The 16,272-nt window shown below is 48.7% G+C and overlaps 5 protein-coding genes across 5 annotated transcripts; 3 read left to right on the top strand and 2 right to left on the bottom strand.

The window, feature by feature from the left end:
- Nucleotides 1-1,254: 1,254 nt before the first annotated feature.
- Nucleotides 1,255-4,754, top strand: BU24DRAFT_12966 (uncharacterized protein). The gene is made up of 2 exons (XM_033521003.1): nt 1,255-2,093; nt 2,142-4,754. The coding sequence occupies exons 1-2, from the start codon at nt 1,632-1,634 to the stop codon at nt 4,617-4,619; spliced, it is 2,940 nt and encodes a 979-aa protein (XP_033389337.1). The 5' UTR covers nt 1,255-1,631; the 3' UTR covers nt 4,620-4,754.
- A 456-nt stretch (nt 4,755-5,210) lies between these two features.
- Nucleotides 5,211-7,179, bottom strand: BU24DRAFT_469762 (MFS general substrate transporter; the record flags this gene model as incomplete). Its single annotated transcript, XM_033532632.1, has 5 exons — nt 5,211-5,737; nt 5,793-6,354; nt 6,417-6,666; nt 6,738-7,075; nt 7,156-7,179. 5 exons carry the CDS (start codon nt 7,177-7,179, stop codon nt 5,211-5,213), a joined length of 1,701 nt encoding a protein of 566 aa, XP_033389336.1.
- Nucleotides 7,180-8,862: 1,683 nt separating this feature from the next.
- On the bottom strand, nt 8,863-10,101 carry BU24DRAFT_487505 (uncharacterized protein; the record flags this gene model as incomplete). Its single annotated transcript, XM_033533458.1, has 1 exon — nt 8,863-10,101. The coding sequence occupies one exon, from the start codon at nt 10,099-10,101 to the stop codon at nt 8,863-8,865; it is 1,239 nt and encodes a 412-aa protein (XP_033389335.1).
- Nucleotides 10,102-11,791: 1,690 nt separating this feature from the next.
- Nucleotides 11,792-13,813, top strand: BU24DRAFT_469757 (multicopper oxidase; the record flags this gene model as incomplete). The annotated part of the gene is made up of 3 exons (XM_033532631.1): nt 11,792-12,137; nt 12,188-12,665; nt 12,712-13,813. The coding sequence occupies exons 1-3, from the start codon at nt 11,906-11,908 to the stop codon at nt 13,811-13,813; spliced, it is 1,812 nt and encodes a 603-aa protein (XP_033389334.1). The 5' UTR covers nt 11,792-11,905.
- A 651-nt stretch (nt 13,814-14,464) lies between these two features.
- On the top strand, nt 14,465-15,274 carry BU24DRAFT_469755 (uncharacterized protein; the record flags this gene model as incomplete). Its single annotated transcript, XM_033532630.1, has 1 exon — nt 14,465-15,274. One exon carries the CDS (start codon nt 14,465-14,467, stop codon nt 15,272-15,274), a length of 810 nt encoding a protein of 269 aa, XP_033389333.1.
- Nucleotides 15,275-16,272: the final 998 nt, after the last annotated feature.

Below are 16,272 nucleotides of genomic sequence, written 5' to 3'. Positions count from 1 at the left end.
AGGATATTGATATGATCAATTTTACGGAGTATCTGAAGCATCATTATGCCATTTATCAGAAGACATGAAAATCATTTCTTGTAGAATTGAAGATCGATGGACTGGAGACGGATTTTCCGTGAACGGGCGCTCGTGTGCTCCAGCCTCCGCATGTCTACCTATTGTTCCGAGATCCCAACAACCCCGGCCATGGCCAGCCGGCCTGCTTTGTACATACAGTCTACTGCACTGGATCCGAATCAGTGTCTTCGTCCTGCACGAAAATGGCGTGCGGGCTAGGGTGGCATGGTCGTTTTAGGTCTGGGTTGATTAATTGACCCCCTGGTGGCCGTGGCGGTCTGCGGCTGGGCGAGCGGCGCGTACTGTGTAGGAGAGGCGCTACTCTACTGGAGAGTTAGAGCGTGTACGCCCGCGTTGGTGGATCGAGAAGAAGATCGGCAATTCGGTAGTTCTGGCGTGTTCATGATGGTGATTGGGCGGTGGGAATGAAAATTTGAGGGCAGCGGTCACGAACTGGTCACAAAGGCGGTCACGAACGATGAGGGGAGTGGTGGTGGTGCGTGGAAAGCTGTTGGTTAGAGGATTGAGGGTTGAGGGGATCGTTGATTTTTGGTGAATTGAGTCGTTGGTTAGGGGAAGACATGATTATGTAATTCAAGGGATTGTTTTGGGTCGGCTTTGTTTACGCGTTTTGAGTGGTCGGTCTTTCATCTCATCTCATCTCATCCCCTTTCATCTTTCAATCTCCCTCTCCAAAACCATCAATCCAAATATCCTCATCTATCATCCACCGCCCACCCATCCATCACAGTCCAAACCAATCAACAATTATTCCTTTCTGGAACTAAACTTGATCTTCTATACGAATTAGTATGACTAGGAGAAAGGACGGCCTCGCCCTTGACCTCTTGCAAGTCTCCACTGAATATGCCTGCAACGCGCGGAACCCCCTGTGGCCTCTTCAACCGACGGGTTAATTCGCCAAGGGGATGCGGGACCTCCCCCTGGTGCCTTCACCATCCCATCGCCATGATTATTTGACTGATTGCAGATAAGCTAACCCACACTCACTTTAACTAACACCTCCTTAACCCTTTACCAACGGCGGCCCGCTTGCCTGCCTGCCTGCCTCCCTGTCTATCTGCCGTGAGGTCTCTGCATTGTCTGAGCTACTGAAGCAAATTCGTTTCTCTCTTCTCTCCTCTGTCGTTCACGATCTTTTCATGGTGCAAAAGCAGCTCAATGTTGTTGCCGCTCAGGGTCCTATCGCCATCACTGTTTTGAACCGGAAACCTCATCTGAGGAACCGCTCATTCGCCCCGTGCATGTTTTGCTTAACACAGATCCTCCAATCCTGATACCGGCCGCCCGAGCGAGGATTCCACCAACTCGAAACGCCTTCGCCGCCAGCGACGTTTTGTGCTTCTGAACAGGTAGCACAACAGCCAAATCACGCATAGCAACCGCGCTTCCAGAAGCATACCATAGTAACGACATCATTGCTCCGTACCTGCATCCACCTTGCGTTGCCCACCCCCCTCCGCTCTCCCTGTTTGTATATACAATCGAAACAGCACATAGTTGGCCGCATATGCTAGCTCATTGGAGCTTCGAGTAGAACTATCATAACCATGGAGGTTGATACTGTGTCCGCGCCGGCACAGACTGTGACCGAAAGATTTCCTAGGACTCACGTCGACAGCCAACCTCTACCCACCGATTCCATGGTCACCGTCCCGCTGTCCGAAACCGGTACCGATGCTTCACCAGCTGAAGAAGACGATGATGCTAGGCTACCGAAGATTCTACAACCCGAACTCACAAGTGAAGAGAAAAGGTCATCGTCGAGGCCTTCGTCCGCCGAAATAATGCAGGCGTTTGGGACTTCAAGGGACACAGAGGAGGATTTGGACACAAGCACTCTGAATAGCCCTACAATCTCCTTGAACGATGAGAAGACGTCGCAAGAACCTTCTGGGGACAGATCAAGGAGTGACAGTCGAGGTTCGGATTCCGACCGTAGTGCACACGTCGACTGGGAAGAACTCGAGAAGAAGGAAGAACAAGAACCGGAGGGTGAAGGGAACGACGAGGTGCGTATTCCGATAATGAGAATGGAAATTTGGTACTGATCTAAACAGGCAATGGCTCTTTTGCTCGCACGACTTGACCAAGAGAACAATGCGATCTCCGCTGACCCCAAATCCGCCGTACGCTCCGTCATCAAAGGCTCGCGCGCCCGAGGGCAATCAAGACCTCCCTCAATGCACCAGCTCAAGCGTCTTGTCAGCGACGAAAGTGCCTCACATGTTCGCTTTTCGCAACTTCCATCTCCCCCACCCATGACGGAATTGGACTTCTGGTCCGCTCTTGTACGAGACTATCCGCAGACTGTTCAGCGCCTGCCTACCCTTACATTAAACAAAATCCGTGGAGGAATTCCTGCTCCATTGCGCGGCGTGGTTTGGCAAAGTGCGGCTGGCGCAAGAGATAAGCTGATTGAGGAACAATACGAAACTCTATGTGGAGAGTCAAGTCCATACGAAAACATAATCAACAAGGACCTAGGCAGAAGTTTCCCTGGTGTGGAAATGTTCAAAGACCCAGAAGGCGAAGGTCAAAAGATGATGGGACGCGTGCTCAAATGTTTCAGTCTCTACGATAACAAGATTGGATACTGTCAAGGACTCGGCTTCTTAGTTGGCCCGCTCTTGATGCAGATGGGCGACAGGGAGGCGTTCTGTGTACTCGTCAGGCTCATGGAAGACTACGATCTACGATCCTGCTTCCTGCCTGATCTATCTGGGCTCCACCTTCGCATCTTCCAGTTCCAAAAACTGTTGTGTCTACACATGCCCAACCTAGCCCGCCATCTCGAGGACCTTGGGGTAGAATCAGCCTACCTCTCCCAATGGTTCCTCTCGTTCTTCGCAGTCACTTGCCCCCTCCCTATGCTTTTCCGAATCTATGACGTCCTCTTCGCCGAAGGTGCCTCGGAAACTATCATGAGAGTAGCGTTGGCTCTTATGAAACGGAACGAGCAGAAAATATTAGCCCTCGCCGAGTTTGAGGATGTCATGCAATTGTTGCTAGGCCGATCATTGTGGGATCCCTATGGCTTGAACACTAAGTCTGCAGATGTTTTGGTCAGCGACTTCGTTAGCTTTACAAATGATGTTACCAAGGAGAGCCTACAGAATCTGGAAGCAGCTTTCCGGGAATCCCAGAAGGGTACTTCCAAAGAAGTACAAAAGTCTGCCACGAGTTTCCTCGGCCGCTTATGGCCCATTTCGACATCGTCGACTAAGAGTGTGAGCCTCAGCCCGGGACTGAGCGCCCCCAGCCGACCTGGGAGCTTTTTGCGACGTACACCTTCAAAACAAAGCCTAGCCTCGACCTTGAATTCGGAGAAATCGGATACTTCCACCGGAACTCAGAGCACAGCGGCAACTGAAGTGTCACGAGGTTCTTCGGGAGATGCACGGTTCACCAAACAAGGACATGAATCCGTGGCACTTTCGATTAGAACTGCAGATTCTTCCAAAGACCGTGATCTCCATTATCAAATCGAACAGCTATTGATGTCAGTCAGCCAACTGCAGCGTCAGAATAGTGAATTGGACAATGCCCTTCAAAAACAGCAAGAAGACCGCAAGGAGGATCACAGGATTGTGCGAACAGTCCTTGACAAGATGCGGCGGAAGACTTCAACATTATCTGCACCTACGACCCGCGAAAGCAGACGACGAACGACCATTACCGCAGCAACACTTAGCCCCCCATCGGACGAGTCCTCTAGTGAGCCAGTCTCAGAGGAAGTCAAAGAGGTCGCTGCTATGCTTGACACACGGTTCCCATCTCACCAAGCTCACCATCGTGCTTCTTCCATGTTCGAAACGAAAGCCATGTTGAAGGATTCGCTCTCCCGCACCAAAGAACAACTATCTTCTGAAACCATACGCGCCAATTCGCTTGCGCGTGAGCTCGCCGATGCACAGACAGAACTCCAGATCTCCCGCGATGCTTTGAAGGAGACGCGTCAACGTCTCCAAGAGTCATACAACACCAACCAACGCCACGAAAAGACCATCCAAGAACTCCGAACAAGTTCTCGAAAAGGATCGACACCCTGGGCTATCACAACGTCCAATGAAACACCAGAGGCAAGTCCAACGCTTAGCAGAAGTAACACAGCTGAGAGCACCGTTTCAACGACTGGTGGCCTGCGTGAACTTCGTCTTGGTCGATCTGGAAGTCAAAAATCCATTACTCGTCCCGAATTCTCCAAGCGGTCTTCCTCGCTTGCTACGCAGACCATCCTTTCTACAGAGAATCATGCTCCTGCCGATAACGAGGCCCTATTATTGGAGCTTGTAAACGCAAAGACGGCGGAGGCGGTTGCGAAGCAGGAATTGGAAGAGCTGAGAAGCAAATTTGACGGAATGAGGAAGGCAATGGGGTTGAGCGGAGGATCCAGCCCACAATCAACACCACCGCCGACAATTCGGGAGAGGGAGGTAGAGAAGCCGACGATTGTCACCCCAGCTCCAAGCACCGGAGGCTGGGGTTGGGGTGGATGGAAGAGAACAGTCAGCTCCAATAACGTCAATGCATCCTAGTACGCCACGCGCGCAGGAGCAGTGACGATAATTTCGAGCTGTACGAATCATGCGAGGGCTTGAGCTGTTGGAGAAGATGATGCATTTCCCGAAGGTTGTACTAGGCTTTGTTGAAATACTTTCGACATCGCCACTGAGATGGATGACGCCATACACCTTTTGATGACACGTTCTTGACATTTCTATTTTACGAGATACCTCGCCCTGAAGAGCTCAGGGCGCTGTTTTATTCATTGCTGCATCTTCGAGACGTCAGCGAGCGATCCACTTTACTTAAGCATTTCCATCGGCACTTTCTTCAGCCTTTTGGATGGAAATGAATGAACCATATAGCAACTCATAATGAATAAGGAGTTGGAGATGTTGCAATTCAATACCATTTTGACTCGAACAGTGGCCTGTTTCCCGGTGGTGAACCTCTGCTTCAATTACTAATGCTCCTTATCGTGCTTGAATGTTTCGTTCCTTATTCACAAACCAAACGAATTCAAAGACGCGCAAAAGTACAAGTACAGTACAGATTCTTCGACTACTCCCGAGCATCACACCAACAATCTGAAAACATACCCAACCTCAACTTATATCCCCTGCTTACATTTTGTGCACCTTGCTATTGCTGCTCCACCTCCTGAACGTCTTCCCCTTCCACCAGAACAAGCCACCAAAAAGACACCACAGCAAAATCAAGCTCGCATTCGTCATAATCGGCGGTATGAACCCAGCCTTCTGCGCCCACTCGGTGATGAACTTACTAAACCCATACCCCCAAACATTCTTATTAACCGTGATGCTCACAAAGATGCTGCCCGCGACTGGCTTGTAGCTATCGACTGCGTACGTTGACGTGATGGCCGGCAAGGCCGCGACCTGGATGCCAGCGAACGTGTAGCCGATGATGACGATGGCCTCCCAGGGCCAGTGTCGCTCGTACCCGACCGCCACCACAATGTTGCCGACGTACATGATCACGATGTAGGGGATCATGGCTGGGAGACGCATCTCAGGTTCGCGGATGCCGTTGTTGAGGCGAGTGAGACGTGCGGATACCCAGTCGGATAGTGGTCCAGCGGTTGCAAGGCCGATCATGATGCCGACGATAATAGCGAAGTTCATGAAGCCTATGTCCGTAATGTTAGTAGAGGGAATGGGGTAAGAGGGAAAATGAAGACATACCGATGTTCTGGGGGGAGAAGTTGTACGGGGGCGCCGCGAAGGCTTGACTTTGTGTCAGGTTGAGCGTGAGGAACGAACTGCAGCTCCACGACACGACGAAAGACGCGAACTGCACGATCGGGAACGCCATGAGGCGCCATGGGATCCACAGGTCTTGGATGATGCTCTTGAAGGGGTGTGCATTGCCCTGGAACACTTTCCATTGCCACTTCCCGGGCGTGCCGCGGCCGAGGTAGGGGTCTCGAGCTGCGGTTTCTTCTTGTGTGAGGGCTTCTTGGTTGTTGGCTGCGATGGAGATTTCAGTGGGGACTTGGGTGATTTTGTTGTCTTGTTCTTCGCTGTTGACTGGGCGTGCACCGTCATTGATGGCTTCGGTGGTCGTCGGACTGTCTTTCTCGACGAATGCCTTTGTGCCGTGGTCGGCGTAGATGCGCTGGTATCGTGTCTCAGGAAACATGAAGACGGTCATGATGAATGAAAGGCCTAGGAGGGCTGTGTTGAGCCACCAGAAGCTTCGCCATCCGACTTTATCGGCCATGACTCCTGAAATAATGGGAGCGACCTGTGTTGAGGATACGTCAGTGATCATACTCGCCATGAAATGATTCATTGTCTTGGACTTACACCCAAAGATCCCATGTATACCACCCAGTAAAGAGTATTCCACTTGCCACGATCGTGAAGGAAGAAGATATCTGCAATGACTGCCGGCATGATCGTTTCCGCCGGTCCTGCTCCGATTCCATTGACAACGCATGCACCCATGAACGATCCATAGGAAGTCGCCTTTGCGCGCCAGATGGAGGTGCCGAAATTTATGAGGTTCGAAGCCAGAAACACTGGTCTACGTCCGAAAGAAGTGCTGATGGGTACCCTATTGCGCATTTTGTCAATACGATGGATCTATCTTGTTTGCGGAGGAGAACAAGAAGTGGAAGGACATACCAGATGAAATTACTAAATCCCAGCACAAGAATACAAACTCCAGTGAACTGCACAGCGTCTGCAAGAGTGCAATCGAACGCCTCCATCAAGGCTGGAAACATTGGCGCCAACGCCAGAGGTCCAAAGCCCTGAGAGAAAGTGGCGACAGCCGCAGATGTGATGCAAGCAACTTTCCATGGTGTGGACCAGTTCAAAGGGTCGTTTGGGTCGTCTGAAGGTTGAGGAACCAAAACAGTGCGTCCGGATCCTTTGACAAAGTGGTGGGTTCCCACATCTGTCATTACCTCCGTGCCTGGGAGGATCTCGGTGTGCAGTTCACTCTCGAGTTGGCGGCGTTCCTGGATCAAGCGTTAATACAAGAGAACAGGTCTCCAAGGATATACATTTTCGATGCAGTCCTCTTTACTGGAAGGCCTACCTGTTCATTGTAGTTGGCCTCCATGGTGGGCTGTGGTTGCGAAGCAATACTCTATCGCAAGACACAGCCTTTAAATTGTTGCGCGCTGAGAGAGATAGTACACTGTACGGATGCAATGCGGCAAAATTCCGTACTGTTGATACGAGGTTACAAAGAGAGATCGACGCAAGTTTTAGACCACCAACGACCTAGAGATGGTTTCAGGGCGAGAAACGATGTAGAAGAACGACCTGATTTGTGCAAAGTAATTGTTACAAACAAGGTCATGGGCAGTCGAAAATTGTGCTGTCCAGCCTCCAGTGGGAGCTGTCACATCTGAAAGTGTACGTACACACGTACATATATATATTAACCTCGTGGACGATATGCACTCCCGTTGACCAGGATTGCGAGGGAATTGACTATGTCGTTTCCAGGAAGATCTCCCTCTCCACCCTGGAATCTTCAACATGTGTTGGAAATACATCTGGTCTCGACCCCGGGCACTTGAGTGTGCACAGCACAATAGGAGATGCAATGAAATACTAGCCACAAAGTCGGCCCATCTTTCTACTAGTCTGCGTTAGAAAACCCGCCGCCACATCACGGCAGTTAAGCTTCTCTACCCCACAGTGAGCTAATAATGATGGAACCAGAGCGTGAAGAGAGATAGCCTTGGTGATTTTTGGGGTAAATTTTTGGGTTACACGGGTAGGAGAATCGGCTTATCAATGAACCAGTGCTTTTCGTAGGCTAAGAATCTATGCCGGGGTAGGTATCGGAGATGGAACCTGTTTGGATGACGTGAATGGAAATGGTTTGATTTGATTTGCGCCAGACCATCTGGGTGCGCTTCAGGTAGCGCGGGAATGGGGATGCGGGGAATCGACAGGGGCCCTAACGCATAATAGTAACCTAGGTAACTTAGGTAGGTATGAATGTACTCGCACTTATAAGACCGACCAGTCCAAGAAAGAGTAAGACCGAAGGGTTCAAAAAATATAGAGACTCGGAGAGACTCAAGGCTGGCGCACGGGGACCACTACAATCATGGTGGCTTTCGGCATTTGATTTCATTACTTTTGGTGCAAAGTTCAGCGTTTAGAGATTGTGTTGGACTTTGCATAATCAAGGGCTTAGAGACCAGTAGATCGCGCGGAACATCCCCGTCGATAGCATGCATCGAAGGGTACACGAAGACTTCATGTATCTACCGGCGGTATCAAACCTCATCCGCACTCTTCAAGAGATTACCAACCCCCTAGAGACTCAAAATAGCTCGCTCTCTGATAGAATTTGTGTTGTCACTCATGCTTGACGCTTGAAAGTTGGTGCATATTCCATGGGCATTTTCACATTATTATCACGCAGGACTGAGGGAGTGGATCCATCTAACAGGCATAATCTAGATAAGACGCGAAATTGAAATAGTTATTACACAGTACTGCAGAACCTTTCAAGCGAAGATTAGATATTCCATGTACGTTTCGGGTTCAATGTGCCTTGGTCAATGTGGATAATATATCCCAAAAATACGTCCATTGATGTACAAAACACGAACAATATAGTCATAAAGAAACACACGATATATATATTATGACCCATTGATGCTCTACATCAAGGGACTAATCGTAGCCGAGACTTGTCATCCGTCATAAATAACCATCTCCAAGGATCCACCTAGCGTAGATATTGAGGCTTAGATAGGATAGTAGATCATCACCAAGACTAAGCTGATGCCCTACGTTTACCTTTGGCGGCCTCTTCTTGCTGTTTGATAGCTTTTGCCCTAGCCAATAGGCCTGTAAATCTCTCCAAAGGAGTCAAAATCTTCGGCTTCTTGTTCACCCGTTTGGGCTTTGGTGGTTGGTCGAATTCGTGACCAAAGGTGCTTTTGAAGAGCTCAAGAGCTTCAGCGGACCGTTCGCCAGTCACGCTATCGACATCCATCCTGTGAAGCCTCCAAAAGAAGTTTTCCCGGGTTTTCTGCTCATCTATCCTTTGCTGTTGATACTTCTTAGCGATCTTGTCATTTTCGGGTCGTTTTGGGCATGGCACTATACCCCGATCGTACAAAGGCTTGTGCTCAAGGTACTCAGCGCGAACGCTTTCAAGGGTACGCTTTTCGTACAATTCGCCGAAGTAGAATGCCGTTGACTCCTTGATGTCGCCGGCGAAGCGATAGTTGAATCGCTCTGCTAGCTCGGTAATTGAAGCGTCTGGGTGGTCTGTGAGAAGCCTTACCAGATACTCACGCTCAATTTGTGCGTACGGAGGGTCTTCGGTGATGCGACGGATGGCGTCTCGCCTGCGGTCGTTCAGGGTGTGGAGCATTGCCTTATCATTCCAGTCTTTGGGTATGCCTTCGTAGGCATAGTAGGCTGGTGCTCGTCGAGGATTCTGGTCCTTGAGCGATATTGGCCTCATATCTACCAAGGACATAATAAGATTGTTCTCTTGATCTAGCTGTGCTTCTTCAAGCTCATCCTCGTCTAGATACTTAACATAATTCTCATCGTAGAAAGTATTCTGGTAACGCCCACCCTTCTTGAACTTCCACTTCCTGTCCTCCCACAAGGGGATCTTGGTTGCAGCATTGCTAGTCCTGGCAGGGGGGGAGTCAAGGTGTGGTTTAGGGCCCCCGGGACCTGGATATGGCTTCGTTCCATATGCAGCGTTCGGTGGAGGAACATTCACCTTCGGCACCCAATCGACAAAGAGTTCACTGACCTTTGTTTTCCTCTTGCCGGCTCGCCTTTTCTTGGGAATCTGCGGTACTAGTTTCCGCCTCTCAGTCGGGGACGAAGGCACCGAGACGTGGGTGGAGACATCAGAATGCTCGGAAACATCAGAGTTCTTGGAAACATCAGAATGCTTGGAAACATCAGAGTTCTCGGAAACATTAGAGAGCTCGCCAGCACCAGACAAATCGGACTCATCACTCGCGATGGAGTTACTTCGCTGCATTGTGTCTGTCTTTACAGTCACATTGGATTCAGCGCTTACGATTTTGGTTGTACTTGAACTTTCAGGTCCAACCTGGCGTGTGGAACTTTTCTCAATTTCGGTTTCCACCCAAGCCCTTTTGGAGGCAGGGGTGGCTTCAGGGGAGAGAGTCGATGCAGATCGTTTTCTGGTCATAATGCTGATTTTAGAATGATCTGGGTGTTTTGGTTGGTTGTGAGTCTGCTGGTTGCGCAATAGAATTAACTTCCTTACTAGCCAGTTGCTGCAGATGAGTTAACCAAGACGGGGAAATATGTGAGATTATAAATATGGCGTTCAGATACTATGCAAATAGTTAACATTGTATAGACACAATCTTAGACTTATAAGTGAGAAGAGGGAGGAGAAGTACATAGACGATACCATCTTTGTTAGGAAGAAGGGGAAAAGGTAAACACGAAGTGATTTCACCAAAAAATGATGCTCAGCAGCATACTGTGGTAAATAATTGCAATCACCTAGTTCCCCAGTAATATAGTTTAGTTTTAGAGATTTCTCTGAGACGACAGATGGCAATAACAAAGGTTGGAGAATGCACAAAGAAGCGGTGGTCGTTTGCGTAAGAGGCCCTTGTAGAATGTAAGCTGCTACACCTCTGTAGCACTTAACAATGCCCTTTCGGTAGACGAACATGTGTCGAAACCAGGAGGGAAATGAAATAACGCCAGTGAGTAGTTGGGGGTGCATTAATCAATCCCAAGCAAGATACCATTCACTAAGAGGGTTTTCGATAAGTCCACGAGTCAGTACAGAGGAAAAATCTTGACATGCAATAATCCGATACCCGGAAAGAATATTACCCATATGACGCCAGCCCAGATCCAATGATGGACAGCCTGATTGCCCATGGCCAGGTTCTTGGTTTGCTATTCTTATAAATATGACAAAACTCCGTGGTTGTATAAGACTAGGAGGGCAGTGCTGTTGCTTTGGGGTCCAAGCCGCCTGTCATCCGCGGCTAGTGCTCCCTAGACCCATTCCCCGTTCGTACATCCAACGCAACTTTCCCCATGAGCATTTATTCAATTGCTAACCTTAATAAATATTTATCATAATGCATTTCTACGAATGAATTATGGACCTCTTTTTCAGCGGATGAGAAGTCGAATGTAGCTTGCTTTCTCATTTGGGTTGAAATATGAAGCGGCAGTCGGTGCAATTTCACGTTGGACTGCGCAGCAGCCCTATGAATGCCAACGCACGAAGCGCTTATATCAGATGCACGAAAACTAACGCCCCTTTCGAATGTGGCACGGCAACATCTCGCACCATAGTTGGTACATTTGCCATTTGTGGGAAGCCTTATGCACATCATCTCAATAAGCGACCAATACCAGACCAGAGGTGTCTCGCGCTGATGAACTTTAGGATCGGTATACGAGCGAAGCAGGTACGCTATGTACAGGAACAACATCTCCAGGTGTCAATCTTCTTCACAGCACTCAATCTAGACAAGTTGGCCTCCACTTCTTCACTTGATCATGGCCCGAGGCTGTTACTCTAGTCTTCTTTGGGTTTGACAGGCACGTTTTCCGTCAGCAACCAAGACTAATATCTACGATTCTAAGTAAAGCTGCAGTTAGGCCCATAATAAAGTAAACAACAACTCTACGCCACGAGCCAGCTGAAAATTAGTCCTTCGTCATGCTCGCCTGCATCATGAACTGCTGGTACTTAAATTTTGCATGCGCCATCACTTTGCTCATAGTGCTGCCTTACAGTGGATAGGAGCTTTCCAACTGGGAGATTTTATCACTTTCAAACCATGCTCTCAATACCTGCTGTTTTGCTTAGCCTCGCGGCTGTCGCTTTCTCTACTTCATGTCAAAATACGTTGGAGTTGACATGGGAGCGTGGTGCCCCAGATGGGTTTGAAAGAGACATGATCTTCATCAATGGTCAATTTCCGGGACCGACAATTGAAGCAAATCAGGATGACTGGGTCGAGATTACTGTTGTTAACAAGATGCCCTTTAACACCTCGATACACGCTCATGGTATGGCCATTCACTCGTATGCACACCAGTCCGATGCTCATCGTTTCTAGGAATTGAACAATTGAACACTCCTTGGGCGGATGGAGTACCTGGATTCACTCAACGTCCGATCCAGCCTGGCGAAAGCTATACCTACAAGTGGCATGCACACCAGTATGGTTCCTACTTCTATCACGCACATAGTAGAGGCCAGATTGAAGACGGCTGCTATGGTCCAATAATCATAAAGCCAAAGTCTGGCATCACGAAGCCATTTGATAAGATCGCCCCTGCAGAGGTCGAGCTTCTCGAAGCCGCAGAGTCCAAGGTCACCCCATTGGTTGTATCCGACTGGAGGCACACGGGTTCGAAACATACATGGGACTTGCAATTAGCTTCCGGTATTGAAAGCTCTATCTGCATGGATTCTATCCTGCTGAATGGAAAGGGTGCGGTGAACTGTTGGTCGCGAGAGGACATTTCAGCATTCACAAGTCCTGCCATTGCACCTCTACTAAAGGAACTTAACCTTACTATGACTGATAAAGGGTATGCAAATCCAATGATACATGGGTTCTTTGGCTAACATGAATAGATGTTTACCACCAAAGATCTTCCCTGTTCTGCTGGCTGACGGCCAGGCCACTGGAGTAAACATTGACGCTCTACCTAAAGAAGTTTTTGAAACATGCACGCCTACCGAAGGGTCGGTGGAGGTGATCAAGGCCAATCCCGGCGATAAGTGGCTTGCTCTGGACATCATTTCTGCGGCAGGTATTGATACGTTCGCCTTCAGTATTGACGAGCATCCAATGTGGGTGTATGCTGTTGATGGCCATTACATCGAGCCATTGGAAGTAGAAGCCCTTTCCCTTGTCAATGGTGATCGATACTCTGTCTTCATTCGGCTTGACAAGACCCCTGCCAGTTATGGTATTCGTGTCGCATCAGTTGCGCTCGCCCAGCTTCTGGATACAACTGCTGTTCTTGCCTATGAGGGTTACGAAGGGTATCAGAACACTACAGAAGAAGAAACATACACCATCAGCTCCACACCATACATCAACAAAATCGGAGCGCTCATTTCTGAAAATTCTACTACTATTCTCGACCATGTCGGAGTAACGTCTTTCCCACCTCAATTTCCCCAGCCTGCGCCTGAAGCAGACCAAACATATGTTTTGACCTTGCAGACAGTGGGAAATTCCTACACCTGGGCACTCAACGGCACTCCATTCGACAACAACCACGAGGACGTTGAGACACCTTTCCTTTACCAAGACCCCAACACCATATCACTCCCTAATCATACTCTCACAACGAAGAACAACACCTGGGTGGACATCGTCTTCACCGTGCCGACTCCCGGACAACCACCACATCCGATTCACAAACACGGAAACAAAGGTTTTATCCTTGGTGCTGGTGAGGGGCCTTTCAACTGGACGTCAGTCGCGCAAGCTTCGGCGGCTATTCCAGAAGCATTCAATCTCGTAGCACCAGCTTATCGAGATGGCTTCGTCACTCCGCCTTCTGCGACCGGGCCTACATGGCTGGCAATCAGATATCATGTGACTAATCCCGGAGCATTCTTGCTGCATTGCCATATCCAGTCCCATTTGAATGGTGGAATGTCAGTTGCGATCTTGGATGGCGTGGATGAGTGGCCTGAGGTACCGAGCCAGTATAGAAATTGAGAGAGGCACAGCTTGTGGGGCGGGGCTGCGATTTTATAAGTTACTATGACTACAATATTGTATAATGATGAGTGCTATATTGTAATATATAATTGATCCTTCTTAAGGGCATTAGATGTGACAGAGCTACTAACAAATAATCCCTGTACCAATCATGATCTTTGTGCTTCACAGCTGATGAGCCACTTGCATCTGTACCACCAACAACCAAATGCGTGAGTTCCCCGCACTTCTCTTAAAGAACCATTTCAAATATCAACTACCTAGTACGAAGTACTGCAGACATCAACTTTGTTAGGTTCAAAGTGGCATTCTCTTCGAAATTTCGCCCGGCTCGCTCATTTTTACAACGCCTATTCGAGCGGTGCATGAAGCTGACCAGACGTCACAGATACGTCGAAACTAACGATGGACGATTTGCCCACAGTCGAGTCAGAAGAAGATTACATTCGCAGGATGAAGGCACAGAGTGGGAAGTACGCTTTCCAAATGAATATCAGAACGCTGCTAACTAGAGGCAGATCACGAATTCTTCATGACCTGCGACACTACGTATGAATATGACGACAAATTCTTTAAGAAAACTTCTCGACTTCCATTCTTCATCAAACGTAAGGATGGCACAGTCCGTGAATGGCGTAGAAGCTGGTAATGACCATTCATACTCTCCTGGCGAAGTTGGGGAAGGGATTACTTAACATTGCGCAAATGATAACCTCAGACAGGAACCACGAACGTATCACGAACGAGGCTAGAGCCTTGAAACTTGTTTCGCAGGAGACTAGTATACCTGCTCCACGCCTACTCGACCACGGATCGCATCCAGACGGACGCCGGTATTTGATTACAGAGTACATTGAGGGTCCCACTCTCAGCTCGTTTTCTCGTAGAAGTTGCTCAATGCCAGAAGGGAAGAAGCATACGACCGCAACGCCGTGCCAAACATGTTCAGACACAGCTCATTCTAATGCTGTGCATTTTATCTTGCACACAGTCCTTCCCCAGCTCACGAAGTTGACATCCCGCACCCGTGGCATTGATGGTTTTGTTATGCCACCCAGTTGGCTGAGCCCTGATGCTCAACCTCCGTGGATAGGAAAGCAGTCCTGGAGCACTCTACCTCTAGAGCAACCTGAATATGTTTTCCAACACGGTGACCTTGCGGCTCATAACATCATCATGGACCGAGTTACACTACAGGCTAAGGCTCTGATAGACTGGGAGTATGCAGGGTTTTACCCAGCGGGAATGGAAAATTGGACTGGGACGCTGGACCGCGATGTGTACAGTGCGCGGAGTGACGATACAGCCCATTTGATACAGCGCTTCCTCGCCGTTGAGTACGCCGAATGCTGTCATAATTGGGGTGACAAGGCAGAATTACACGAGTTAATTGAACTTGGGAAACTTCCGCAACCAGATCAAATCAGGCAGAACAAAACAGAACAGAAGAATAGCTGAAGGGCTCATTTCGGTTGAATATCCTCTATCTTATCTAATTACTTGAAACAGACCTTCAAACGATGAGATCATTATCAAGTTGGACTGGAAGTGTTCATGTGGTCTCAGCAAGCACAGCAAATTCCTCTCCAGAAGATGGACGGACTCTGGGACATATCAGTAGATACTCAGCGCGCTCTCTGATAAGAATTTACACAATGCCCCGATGTGAACCCTCCGCACCAAAATGCACTCACGCGTTTAAGCATTGGAAGAGTGTCTCAGAGCTATTGGTAGAACATGTGAATATTTAATCTATGTTTTGTTCTGACCGAAAACAGAATAACGTAAAAGGCAAAAGTGAGGCATGCATGAGCCAATCACGCGAGCCAATGGATCGAGGCAGTGCAATATTGTAGACGTTTTGGCCAAGACGGATATATTAAATTGTTGAAGTTGCCTTCTTGCATTATCAGGGAGGCCAAGGTCGTATAATGATTACCAAGGTGCGACACAGCCCTTCTCTGATGATTCCTACTCCACGACATCTCCAATGCATTGCGGTTGATAATTGTTTGAGGTACAGATCAGGAAAAGCCATGCAAAGTCCACAGAGGTACTCACCTGTTGATGACATGCCAGAGGAGAGCCCTGACAGAGGAGGTCAACCGATAGGTACCGCCTCACTTCCTCACTTTCTCAAGCACCAAAGTGATTCCACTAACGCACCCTACAACGGTAGGTAAAGATACTAAAGGACATAAGTCTCGTTCTTGGGTGACCCTCACGTTGATGATAAGTTCTTTCATCGCCGGCATTATCTTCGCCGTCGCGCATCACTGCTATTACACAAGCCTTAACGATAAAATTGTCGGTTCCACTGCTCGACAACAATGGCCGATAAGGTATGTCTCCTAGATCTCTTGCAACATTTACTAATGATTTCAGAATCGGCACCGGATTTGCTTTCCTTGTTCAAATCTGTCTTGCAAATGCGACTGGAGTAGCATATGTCCAGT

This window comes from Aaosphaeria arxii (assembly GCF_010015735.1).
Source record: "Aaosphaeria arxii CBS 175.79 unplaced genomic scaffold BU24scaffold_1, whole genome shotgun sequence".
NCBI lineage: Eukaryota > Fungi > Ascomycota > Dothideomycetes > Pleosporales > Aaosphaeria > Aaosphaeria arxii.
Note: the sequence above shows the minus strand (reverse complement) of the source record. Positions and strands in the feature narration are given on the sequence as shown.

Excerpts from the sequence above, each read along its gene's own strand:
- BU24DRAFT_12966 (XM_033521003.1), top strand. The coding sequence starts at position 1,632 with ATGGAGGTTGATACTGTGTCCGCGCCGGCACAGACTGTGACCGAAAGA. Across the intron at positions 2,094-2,141 it reads AGGGTGAAGGGAACGACGAG|GCAATGGCTCTTTTGCTCGC; the intron begins GTGCGTATTCCG and ends TGATCTAAACAG.